This window comes from Microtus pennsylvanicus, chromosome 6 (assembly GCF_037038515.1).
Source record: "Microtus pennsylvanicus isolate mMicPen1 chromosome 6, mMicPen1.hap1, whole genome shotgun sequence".
Taxonomy (NCBI): Eukaryota; Metazoa; Chordata; class Mammalia; order Rodentia; family Cricetidae; genus Microtus; species Microtus pennsylvanicus.
The window spans coordinates 84,162,048-84,175,621 of record NC_134584.1 but is presented as its reverse complement, the minus strand read 5'-3'; the positions used below and the strand labels follow the sequence as shown (position 1 = coordinate 84,175,621).

General features: G+C 43.7%; 1 protein-coding gene across 1 annotated transcript in view; it reads right to left on the bottom strand.

The window, feature by feature from the left end:
* Mgat4d (MGAT4 family member D) overlaps positions 1-13,574 on the bottom strand; it is a 36,878-nt gene that overhangs the window by 10,531 nt on the left and 12,773 nt on the right. Inside the window, exons 5-10 of the mRNA XM_075978003.1 lie at positions 9,757-9,800; positions 6,825-6,929; positions 4,588-4,663; positions 2,980-3,094; positions 1,380-1,510; positions 108-215 (exon numbers count right to left, since the gene is read on the bottom strand). Of these exons, the coding sequence (XP_075834118.1) occupies positions 108-215; positions 1,380-1,510; positions 2,980-3,094; positions 4,588-4,663; positions 6,825-6,929; positions 9,757-9,800 (579 nt within the window). The remainder of the gene's footprint in view (positions 1-107; positions 216-1,379; positions 1,511-2,979; positions 3,095-4,587; positions 4,664-6,824; positions 6,930-9,756; positions 9,801-13,574) is intronic.

Sequence of the window (13,574 nt, the reverse complement as noted above, 5' to 3'; positions counted from 1 at the left end):
AGGGTGTCAGATCTCCTGGAACAGGAGATACGGATGGTTGTGAGCTGCCGTGTGGGTGCTGGGAATTGAACCCGGATCCTCTGGAAGAATAGCCAGCGCTCTCTTACCTTGAGGTACTGTTTTCGTCCGGGAAACGATGAGTGAATGCCCACGTGCTGGAACAGAGACGGTCTGTACTGGACTCGGACTTCCTTCCTGCGCTGCATGCAGCTCCTCTGGGGAAAGGGCAAGCGGCCATCTTCACACAGACCCCAGTATTGCTTTCTACCACATTTACTCCCCATAGGATCTTTTTAGATTAGTTTTGTTCAGAGTTCTAGATTAATATTTAAAATCTGGCACACAATATTCCGTTCTGGGGTCTTCCTACATAAGAATAGCCTTGCACCATACACTTGGACTGAACACACACACACACACACACACACACACACACACACACACATCACTAGCTGTAACTTTAAAAAAATTCTGATAATCTGTGCGATTAGACAATTTACACTTAACACAAACATTGAAATGCTTGCATATATGTCTTATTATTTTTCTGTTTGTTTTCCTCTGTTTTTTTGCTGTTGTTTTAGGGATTTGTTTTTTGTTGGTATTGCTGTTTTGTTTTTTATTTTTTTGTCCATATTGTGATTTATTTCAGCATTATTGTGGATCTTCATTATTTCATTTAATATTATGGAGAGGTCAGCAAAAGTTAGGATACAGAAGCTTAAAGCTCTGTTACATGCACATCATTATTTTTTGATAATAAAAATATTGCAGTGATTGTGTAACACGCTGGAATTTTCTCAGTCTGTTTGGCATTTCTGTAGGAACGCTCGAGCAGGGTCTCCCCAGTTCAGTTGCACACCCTCAGGGGGACACTTGAGCAGGGTCTGCCCAATTGCACAGTCTCTTAGGGGGAGGGGGACACTCACAAAATGCTCTCCCCAGTGGCACACTCTCACCAGGACAGGGGGACACCCACAATATGCTCTCCCCAGTGGCACACCCTCACCAGGAGAGGGGGACACTCACAAAATGCTCTCCCCAGTGGCACACCCTCACCAGGAGAGGGGGACACCCACAATATGCTCTCCCCAGTGGCACACCCTCACCAGGACAGGGGGACACTCACAATATGCTCTCCCCAGTGGCACACCCTCACCAGGACAGGGGGACACTCACAATATGCTCTCCCCAGTGGCACACCCTCACCAGGACAGGGGGACACTCACAATATGCTCTCCCCAGTGGCACACCCTCACCAGGACAGGGGGACACTCACAATATGCTCTCCCCAGTGGCACACCCTCACCAGGACAGGGGGACACTCACAATATGCTCTCCCCAGTGGCACACCCTCACCAGGACAGGGGGACACTCACAATATGCTCTCCCCAGTTGCACATTTTCACCAGGAAGATGTCATCTAAAAGCATATCTATGGGCTTCACTTTGTAGAACATCAAGAAAAAATGGACAAAGTCAAGCAGGTCCTTCGAATGAAAGAGTTTTCCTGTGGAGAAAAAAAACAAACTAGTGGAACGTGTGTGTGACATGAGCAAAGGAACAAGCGTTTTGAGAACACGGCTACTCTCTTGTTTAGCAAGGCCCTTTAACACATCACCGTGGGTGAGAGACAGCAATGTAAAGCATCACGTCTGCTTCAGAATGTGTTAAGGAGTAGCAGTTCCAAAGGGACAACTTTCCTTCCAGCTGCCCTCAGGAAGCCCATTTTGACCTCTCACAGACCGTGTGTCTCAGTCACAGGAAAGGTGACACACTGGCAAGTGTGAGAGAAGGCCACCATCTCTCTCAGAGCGCTTCCCCTGGCCCTGCTAGCGCTCAACGAACCTACCACAGAGCAACCTTTGGTCCTAATTTTTTACTAAAATATTCTATATTTCAAAATTTGAAAATTGTTTAATCAGGCGATTATAAGACAGAGCAGTATTTTAGATTTATAGAGATATAGTGTATTTTAAAAATATGATTGATTAGGCCCAGTTAGTTTTTTCTCTCTAAGAGGCAGAGTCCTGAATTTAAAAGTGGAAACTGAGCAGAAGGATTCAGCTGGCTCTGAAGGATGTAGCATAAGATGGCTGCCCCATTAGTAAGCTGGATGGATACATGCTACACTTGCTTTGAATTTTGAGGCTATGTGGGTCGCTTAATATGAAATGTACAATTGTATTTTGCTGGTGTTGAGTTGAATGATGAAAATGGTCATTTTATGTCTTTTTCTGTTACTAGCAAGCTGCAAAGTCCTACTTAGTATGATCGTGTTTCTGGCCCCAGAGTAACTATGGGAAGTGAAGCTGAAATACGTCACTTCTATATTAAGAGCAGCAACTTTGACATATTGGAAATTAAGTACCATTATTAAGTACATTCCCATAGCCCTGAATTTGCTGGTTGGGGTATGAGGACAGGACTTGGAGTCCAGCGTGTGCTGAAAACATACTGTCCACAGGGACCCTCACATCCTTCTGCATGGAAAAAGGACAGCACATGCTTGTCACTGAACATGCGCATACTCATAGCACCCAATTTTATGCTTTTATAATATGTGTACACATGTTAATTTGCTCATTTATGTTGTCTACCTAGAAAAAAATGACCAAGATATGGTAACTGAATTACAATTCATGTGTGCCAGTCTGGCTTTACCATTAAAGTCGAATTATCCATACAGGAATCAGGCCATGCCTCCCCACTCAGTATTATAACACACTATTTGATATGTTCTTTAAAAGTTTTAAGACTATTTTGTGATAGTCAGACAGACAGAAAAGCTGACTAAGCAGAGAATGTTGGCACACACCCATAATCCCAGCACTTGAGGATGAGGCAGAAAAATTAAGATTTTGAGGTCCAGCCTGAATGAGGGTTCAAGGCCAACCCGAGCTACATAACAAGCTCACCTTAGTAAGAAAAGAGAGTGATCTTAATCCAACATGATTCAACACAATAGACTAGGCTTACCTATAAATCCAAGTACTGAAAATTCAATATAAAACCAATTTTCCGAAGTGAGACTATTTACAAAATCTTTCATTTTTGTAAAATACATCTTTCTTGCTATGATATCGTCTTCTAGCTAGAGAAAAAAGGCAAATACAAAAAAAAACCCAGCATTAATACCGCCAATGAATTCCATTAAATTAATATTATCTCAAAGACAAAAAAATAATACTTTCAATATAGCACACTGGAAATGTTTTTGACAGGATAATAAAGCTCATTCTCTGGCTATGAGATCAATCAGACCTAAAGGTGTCTTTCTCTTTCCTAAATGCTGACCCAGAACATTCTACTTAAGTCCTCTTTGAGACTCCTTTGCATTCATTTCAATTCTCATCAACATTTTGGCTCCTAACTAAGATGATCGGACTCCTTTTTGGTTGTTATAACACGATCTCACAGGCTGGCTTATACACAGCCTTGTAAAGCTGATTAATAATACTAGCGATTCTGGACTCAGGGGAGTCCAGGGTCCAGGCGCCAGTTCACGAGGGGGCTGCTGAGGCCCGGTCTTCATGGCGGTCTCACTGTGTTCTCTGACAAAGAGAGGAAACCGTCTGTCTGGAAACACCAATCCATCATCAGGACTCTGTCTTTGGGACCAAATCACACCCCAAAGGTCCTACCTCCTCGTGTCACACGTCTGAGAACTGGGACTTCAGCACCGTAATTTAGGGCAGAAACACAAACATCAGGAGAGAAGCAGACACAGACTTGCTCTGCACCTGAGGTGTGCTGCCAGGCTCTACCTGGAGCTCCCATGGGCCTTTGTGAGAGGTGGCAGGAAGGAGCTGCCCATCCCCACCCACCCCTGGCCGGTCAGAAGGATGATGGCGGGAACCTTAGAAGGAAAGCAGGTGAGGCAAAAGCTATCTTTCTTGATTTTACAAACACAATGTGAGATCCTTAGACTAAGGCGTTTCCCACATCAATCACATCAGGAGGGCACAAACAAGAACCGCTGTCCCAGGATGGAAAGAACCCGTCTGCGGCTGACATCCCTCTGCTTCGCCACTGCGCAAAAGGAGCTGTTTTCTTCCAGTCTCAGGAAAGATCTTGCTCTCAGCCTGTCTCTCGCTTCTCCCCGCCCTCTATTGATAATTCTGAAACGTTTTCCTCTGTGGTGAGGTTTGTGCTTATTACAGGACACATGCCGCTGCTATTCGGCAATCTGAAGTGACTGGTCCCCATGATGGACTCACTTCTACAGCGTCACCGAGGCAGTGTGGAACAGAGTCATCACACAGTGAGAGACTGGGTGTGGTGGCAATCTGGGTGGGTCCTCGGCACGGCCTACAATAAGGCTTAGACATGCGCACAGGGCGATTTCCATGTCTTCCCAGGAGCTTTACAGTTTCTTTTTTGTTTGTGCCCTCTAACTTTAATTCTCTCTGCTACAGCGAGCACAGAAAGAAGATATCATCAATCCTTTGGGAATATTGATTTCCTAAATATTTCCTATTTGCTTGGCTACAGATTAGGGCAGAGCAACCCAAGGAGAAAAGGAATTAAAGGAAAGATTGAAACAGTAAAGCTTCCGTTTCAAATTCATGTATACCAAGTTTTCACCTGTAAGTAATACGTGGCCTTGGGTCGGGCATACAGCATCAAAACACAAAAATCCAACGCTTGTTTCATTTGCCAACTAAAAATAAAGAATAAGATCTATTAATGTTCACTATAACAGATTAATTTATAAGCCTATTCAGTAATTGAATAGCACCTTCACATTTCTGATGTAATAATACAGACAGAATAAAAGGGAATATATTTTTACTAAATATATATATATATATATATATATATATATATATATATATATATATATATATTTAGTATAAAGTTATACTAAAGAGCTTCTCTATTCCTCTGCTCAACTAGAACGAGCACAGACCAAGCATTTTACATTTTAGCTAAATTTTTGTTTAGACAATAAGTTACTGTCGGCTTGACAAAAACTAGAGTCCCTTAGGAAGAGGACCCTCAGCTGAGGAAACGCTTCCATCAGATTGGCCTGTCGGCAACTGTGGGGGTGTTTTCTTGGTTAGTGGTTGCTGCTGGGAAGCCCAGTCCAGGGTGGGCAGCACCACACCTGGGCGGTCCTAGGCGGTAGAGGAAGGTAGCTGAGCAAGCGCTGGAGATGAAGCCAGTAGGCGGCCTTTCCCCATTGGTTACTGTTGCTGCTCTGAGTTCCCGCCTTGGCATGCCTCAGGGATGGACTGTGGTGTGGGACTGTGGGCAAATGCACCCTTTCCTCCGCTAAGACGCTTCGGTCAGTGTTTCATCACCACGACAACAGCAAACTAAGACAGCCTTTCTTCATCACATGAGAGTATTATTGTACTTTATCAGCAAGCAGGGCACTAGGCCATGTCCTGCAGGTACAAGACACAGGCAGTTCTTGCCCTAGGGTCTCACTGACTATTAAGAGATTGTGCCGGGCTAAGTCATTAACAGTGAAGATCTTTGTGCAAGATGGGAAGAGCAGAAAAGTGGAACAGAGAAAGCCAGGGTACGGCATCCAGCTGAAATAGGGTGCCCAGGTGTGGAGGCGCTAGCCTCCTCTGCTACAGAGCATGTCGAGTTGGGGCTCCCAGAACAGGGGTGCCAGAGTCCAACCAGACCATGAAGGATGTCTTAAGACATGTGAGGAGCACTGGGCTTGATTTCATATGGAAGACAGGGTCTTCTGACCACAGGAAGTGAGTCTGAGACGGCAGACTGAGCAAGAGAGTCCGTGCCAGAGCGGACCTGAGTCAGGCCACAGTAGAGGGATGGAGGAGGGGTGAACGGCGCCCAGGCTTTCCAGGGAGGAGACAGAAGAGGAAAGGCTGCAGGACAGCAAAGGTCTGGGCAACTCCCAGAGTCGGACACTAATAAGGATAAACAAAAACGCTTATGTAGTTTGAGAGTCAAACACACCACATATGATATAATACCGTATAATATGAGCATATAATAGGTTCTCAGGAAAGGGACTTCCCCTGAGATTCCTGGCAAGCCTTTATCTTTATTTTTAATTAATTAATTAATTAATTAATTAATTTTACATGCCAACTGCAGCCTCCCTTCTGCCTCCTCCTGCAACCCCTCCTAGTCCACCCTTTCTCCATATTCACTCAGAAAGGGGCAGGCTTCCAATGGGCATCAGCAAATTATTTTTTTTAAATCAACTCAATATATTCCCCATACTACTGTATTTATTACCAGAAATATACAATCATTTTACTAAATACAAAGGTTTCCACTTCTTAATATTCTTTCATAAATGCTGTCACGTTTTGTTCTTATAACTTCCAAATGATCTGGTTTGTCTACTAAACACTGTGTACATATACTATTCCATTGAACATGTCGGCAAAATTGAGGCAATTAAGGGGAAAGGGTCAATTTACCTGTCTAAAATGACGAGGGCATGGAAAGCTGGGAGCAGGTTCCAGGAGCCGTGAGCTCCACTGCTGGGCTCCCCGCCTTCCTTCACTGTGTGACTGTATTTCTGCTCATCACTGTCTATAAACAGGAGCAGATCACCCTCAGCGGGGTGCTGGCAGATGCTGCCAACCGACTCAGAATGGGCAGGATGGCCACTCCTCATGGGTATCTTCTGCCTGTTTTCATGGAATAATACTATGACTGATTTCATGCTACCAACTAAATGTCACTGGATGAGGGCTCAGAATGTGATTCACAGGCAACCGTTGCAAGTCAGTAAGAGCTGGCTTCCCTGTGTCACGACATTGTGGGTCATTATTTCCCAGACGTCCATCCCAGGACATCAGTTCTTTCTGGTCCATTCTTTGACCTACCTTTTTGAGTCCTCCATTGTTTTCTTGCCCAGTAATCCACTCGGATAAAAAAAGGTGGGTATTGAAATGACTTCCAAGGACCCAGATTGCACCTGTCTTTTGAATCTAGAAATAGAAGTATAGGGAGGTTGATCGCCCAATCTAGTTGAATATCTTAACTTACCAAAGTAATGTAAATGCTTTAAAATCCCTTCTTTATGCATGTCCACATAATGTACGGATTTGGATTATCTCACAGGTTGCTTCCTGATACCAATAACATACAAGTACTATTTCTTAGCCAAAATATTTATAAGCTAATGAAAGATATATTTTTGAAAAAGGCTAAAATGTATGGGCCAGCAAGATGGCTCAGTGGGTAAAGACACTTATCCCACAAGCCCAGTGACCCAAGGACCATCTCTGGAGCTCCCATAAAGTGGAAGAGAGAACTGATTATCCCAGAGTGGTCCACTAACCTCCTTGCCCGAACTGTGGCATATATGCCCCATAGCTTCTAGTGTAAAATTTATAAGGATGAATTCTAGTATTTCCTCAGAGAGTGGAAGCTACTGGTAGAGGAGAACAGACTGGGGAGTTATGTTTGGCTGAAAATAAAGATAAGTAACAGAGTATCTAATTTTAAAATGAAATTATATACCTTAGAGGCATATATAGGAGTCGCACACAGTAGAGGCAACTGAAGATTGCATGAGATTTGAGCATCCAGAGTCTGGGAAAATCTTGGACTGTGGAGGCTAATAGGAAGTTTACACTGCAGACAACACCCACATCCTCCTAAGGCACCAAGGTCAAATAACTTCCCATTTGGTGGTCTAATTCCCCTTACTGATGGAGAGAGATTTAGTCCTTTGTAATCCTGGGTGGTGACAGTTTGCTAGGATCTTTTTGAAACATTTCTGGATTATGAGTTCATCATAAGAAGACTCTGAAGTGGCTATTCCAGAATCGACAGCCACCACTATAAACCAACAGTCCCCTTCATAGTAATATGGTAAGGGAAAACTGTGCAGTGATATGGTTTTGTATAAAATACAGCCACGTTCAGTCCCAATAAGGTTTTATGTATATAGCATTAGTGCTTTAAAATTTATTGAGCAGTTCCAAATTTATGATCAATTAAAATCTAATATCCTTCCTCGTTACTCCAGAAGATCTGGACAAAATGCTTTAGCTAAATGGTATGAAATTAAACATGGATTGAAATTTATACATTCATGTTAATTGAAATGTAACAGTTGAGAAACAATCACTTAGAAAAATTTGGGGGTTAGGGACTGAACCCAGGAGTGCTAACCAAACACAGTCCAAACCGCATCACGACATGTTGAACTCATTTGTTCTTCAGTGTGTTCTTCTGAATGACGGAGCTGAGCTGCGGAGGTGGCTCACAGGGTAAAACTGCATGCTGTTCGAGCATGACCACCTGTTTGGACCTCAGAATCCTCGGAAAACCAGGCAGGGCTGTGTTCATTCCTGGGACCCTGGCACTGTCGGAGGGCAGAGGCAGGAGCATGCCTGGGCTTGCTGGCTATCAGTCTAGCTCCAGGTACAGCTAAACACCCTGTTTGAAAGGAAAGGCTGAGAGCGATAAAGCAGGGTGCCTGAAATCCTCCCCTGGCCTCTGCATGCATACAGGATGCACAGACACACACACACACACACACACACACACACACACACACACACACCCCACACTGCATACAAACACACCACACTGATATACATACATATTAACTCACATAAAATAAAATAATTGATTTATTGCATTGTCACAATTTAAAGAGTAACCACTCAAAGTGCCCTGCATTAACATCAACACTATTACCAACACTAGAATTGCCTCTGAAATAATCTCACATAATTTTCTTATTTTCTTCATTTCAGCTATAACACACAGCAGTTTCTGAAGCCACTGATTTTCACATGTGTGTGCTGTGTTTGTGTGTGCTCCTGTTGCTCTGCGTGTGTGCAGAGGCCTGGGGCTGACGTTAACTGTTTTCCTTGGTTTCTCTACACCTCACACACTGAGGCAGGGTAGGGTTGCTCTGTCTTAGAGAGCTCTCCAACTCAGCGAGCCTGAGCAGCCAGCTTGCTCAGGGGTTTCCCTCTTCACCTCCTACACCCTGGATTACAGGGGGGCTACTATGCCCACATGGCATTTTTTAAAATGTGAGGTCTGAACTCTGGTCCTCAGGTTTGCAAGGCAAGTGTTTTACCAGCTGAGCCATCTCTGCAGCCCCCACTGATGGTATCTCTGAAACTATAGGGCAAATCCCAAGTGGTCGCATACAAGGGATAACGGTTTTCTTTTTCCTTTTTGCTTGTGATCTTGACAGTTCCCCACCCACTTGGCCTTATCCATGCCAACTACTTCGTAGAGTCAACCAAGGCAGAAGGCGCCACTGCTGGGTCTCTCCTGCTTTCCAGACTCAGCTCAGTGGCCAGGGCTATGGCTCTGGTCAATAGAAAACTGCAAATCCCTTAGCGTTGTACAGCATCTCTCCACGGCTTATCCCACCTCCCTATTTAACCCCAAGTATCTGTGCTCTCAATGCACTTAAGGTTCCAAAGGTCTTGCACGTTGCTCTTTTGACCTCCTGCCTTTCGGATGCAGTCTGTGCCAGGCACCAGCACTTTGCTCTTATCTGCCCCAGGAAGTCTACTGCACCCGCAGAGAGGGCTCATCCCTTCCTCCCCCCATCTGCAGGGGGACTCAGACACAGCAAGGAAAAGTGAACCCCAGTGAGAAGTCTGCAAACTCCGGAAAAATTCTGTGCTCAACTTTACCACAGATTAGACAAAGTCACAGGCTCATCTTCTGTGGCTCAGAGTCACTAAAGAGAATATAATCAATAAACAGTAAAGACAGGAAAGAGTACAACATAAAAATAAAGAGCGGATGAGGTTGAAATTTATCAGAAAGTCTTACTTTGTTTTAACCATGTCGACGACATAGTTCAAATAATCACCAGTCTAAAAGAAAAAGAGAAATCACTGAAAATTAAGGATGCCTCATGGTTTTATCGACACAACACTTTTACTACATGGAATTTATGTGTGAAGTTTCAACATGACCTAATGATTTCTAGTGATTTCACTTTCTAGGAGAAAATACAAAATATACATATTTATTTTAAAGAACACTTACTTGAATACAGAAACTACTGCATACTTCTCTTGTCTAAAGTTTATGACATTAATACACAATTCTTTATAGTTTTACTCAAACTTTCAAAATGAAAGCGTGATTACCATCATGGATGAGGGTGAAAAAGAAAATGATGCCATTGTTGGGGAGACCTACACCCCAATCTTCATTACTGGGCAAGATGTCTTCTTTAAGCTCTCATTCATTATTCATCTCTCCCCTCAGAGCTCAGGGATGACCCTGCCCCAAGAGGAAGTGGAAAAGATGTGAGGGCCAGAGGGGAGGGAGGACACCAAGAAAACAAGGCTCTCTAAATCAACATGAGCAAAACTCACAGAGACGGAGGCAGCATGCCCAGGGCCTGCACAGCTCTGCACCAGACCCTCTGTGTCTATATTCAAACTTCCAGTTTAGTGTTTTTATGGGATTCCTCAGTGTGTGAACGCATGAGTCTCTGACTCTTGTGCCTTCTCTTGGGCTCTTTTCCTTTTGTTGTTCTGTCTTGTTCAACTTTGATGTGATAGTTTTGTTTTATCTTATTATATTTTATTTTGTTTTTAATGAATGAACAAATAAATGAATAAAAACCTAGTGACTAGGGTAAAGGTTAACAACTGAACTATCTTTTTTTATTCTTTTTTTTTTTTTTTTGGTTTTTCGAGATAGGGTTTCTCTGTGGCTTTGGAGCCTGTCCTGGCACTAGCTCTTGTAGACCAGGCTGGTCTTGAACTCACAGAGATCCGCCTGCCTCTGCCTCCCGAGTGCTGGGATTAAAGGCCTGTGCCACCACCGCCCGGCTATCTTTTATACCTGCTGGAGAAGGTAAAAATCAGTTTTCTCCAATGGAGTGACACTGGGTTTATAAGTGACTCCAGGGTAGGCCTCATGTTCAGGAGTAAATGACCAATGTATGGTGGACTACACAGAGGTGTGTGTGTGTGTGTGTGTGTGTGTATGTGCGCGCAAGCGCACGCGTGTGCATGTGTGTGCATGCATGCATGCGTGTGTGTGTGTGTGTATGTGTGCTTTCATTTGGTGTTGTTTATTTGGGGGTGGTAGTCTTTAATTTTGTTTTCTTGGTTCGGGGAAGTTGTGGTTGTACTGGGTTTTTGTTTATTTTTGGAGACTTAGGGTAAGTATTGGGGGGAGGATATGGAAGGACTTCAGGGAGGGGAAGAATCTGATAAAAATATGTTTAAATTTAAAATTGCTTTAAGCAATAAAGAAGGATACATGTGCTTTAAAAAATAAATAAAATTGGTACAGACTGTGACTGCACAGAGCAGACCAAGAGGGGAGTAACCAGCCCCCCAGCTGGACAGCCCAGTCTCTAGTCCCTAGGCCTGGGGCAAAGCCCTGGCCCTGCTACCTGCACAGAGCAGACCAAGAGGGGAGTAACCAGCCCCCCAGCTGGACAGAGCAGTCTCTAGTCCCTAGGCCTGGGGCAAAGCCCTGGCCCTGCTACCTGCACAGAGCAGACCAAGAGGGGAGTAACCAGCCCCCCAGCTGGACAGAGCAGTCTCTAGTCCCTAGGCCTGGGGCAAAGCCCTGGCCCCTGCTACCTGCCTCAGCTTCACTAGGTGGCCAGCAGGTAAGCCACCTGCAGGCAGACTGCTCCAGTATCCCCATATCTATCAGACCCTGCAAGCCTCGCTCTGCTCCCAAACACACCCATCCCCCGCGACCTCAGGGGCTCTCTGAGGCACAGACCGCGGCTGCACAGACAGGACCAAGAGGAAAGTGACCAGCTTCCTAGCTGGACAGCCTAGTCTCCAGACCCTCAGTCCTGGTCCACAACCTCGGGCCCCTCCCCCACCCATCTCAGCTGTTCTAGCTGGCCAACAGGCAAGCCTCCCTCAGACAGGCTGCTCTAACAACCCCGCATTGATCATACCCTGTAATCTACAAGTTCCACTCTCCCCCTAAACCCACCCCTAACCCCAGTAGCTCCCTGAGATACAGACACCAACTGCAAGGACTGGACCAAGAGGCAGAGACTGCCTGTACCAATGGGAGGAAGAGATGGGTAGGCACAATGCAAGAATTCATTCAACAACCTAAGGAGCAGCACGGCAACACCAGAACACAGTGGTCATACAACAGGAAGACCTGAACATCCTAACCCAGAAGCAGAAGAAAACAACCTTAAATATAACTTTATGAAGATGATAGAGACCCTTAAAGAGGAAATGAAAAATTCTCTTAAGAGATGGAGGAAAAGACAGATAAAAATTTGGAAGAAATCAATAAATCTCTTAAAGAAAGTAAAAAACAAAACAAAACAGGTGAAGCAACAGTTCAAATGATTCAAGACTTGAAAACTGAAATAGAGTCAAGGAAGAAAACACAAACTGAGGGAATTCTGGAAATAGGTAAACAAACAGGAACTACAGATGTAATCATAACCAACAGAGATGGAAGGGAGAATCTCAGGCATTGAAGATACAATAGAGGAAATAAATTCATTGACCAAAGAAAATGTTAAATCCAACAAATCCTTAACACAAAACATCCAGAAAACCTGGGACACTATGAAAAGACTAAACCTAAGGGATGGAGATAGAAGAAGGAGAAGAACTCCAGTACAAAGACACAGAAAATATATTCAACAAAATCATAGAAGAAAACTTTCCCAACCTAAAGAAGAATATTCCTATGAAAGTACAAGAAGCTTACAGAACACCAAATAGGCTGGATCAAAAAAAAAATCAAAAAACAAAAATGTCCCCTCGCCATATAATAATCAAAAAACAGAACATACAGAATAAAGAAAGAATATTAAGAGCTGCAAAGGAAAAAGATCAAGTAACATATAAACACAGACCTATCAGAATTACAGCCGATTTCTCAATGGAAACCCTGAAGTCAAGAAAGTCCTGGACAGATGTGCTACAGACACTAAGAGACCATGGATGCAATCCCAGACTACTATACCCAGGAAAGCTTTCTAACACCATAGATGGAGAAAAAAAGATATTTTATGACAAAATCAGATTTAAACAATACCTATCCACAAATCCAGTCTTACAGAAAGTACTAGAAGAAAAACTTCAACCCAAAAAAGTTATCTGCACCCACAAAAACACGGGCAACAGATAACCTCACACTAGCAAACCCCAAAGAAGGGAAACACACAAACACTACCACCCAAAAAAAAAACAGGAATTAACAATCACTGCTAGTTAATATCTCTTAATATCAATGGACTCAATTCACGTATAAAATGGCACAGGCTAACAGAATGGGTACAAAAACAGGATCCATCCTGCTGCTGCATATAAGAAACACACCTCAACCTCAAAGACAGACAGTACCAAAGAGTAAAGGGTTGGAAAAAGATTTTCTAATCAAATGAAGCTAAGAAACAAGTGGGTATAGCTATCCTATCCTAATATCTAACTCAAACAGCCAAAAGACACTTAAGGAACTGCTCAACATCCTTAGTCATCAGGGAAATGCAAATCAAAACAACTCTGAGATTCCATCTTACACCAGTCAGAATGGCTCAGATCAAAAACATCAATGATAGCATATGTTGGAGAGGATGTGGAGTAAGGGAACACTCCTGCATTGCCGGTTGGAGTGCAAACTTGTACAGC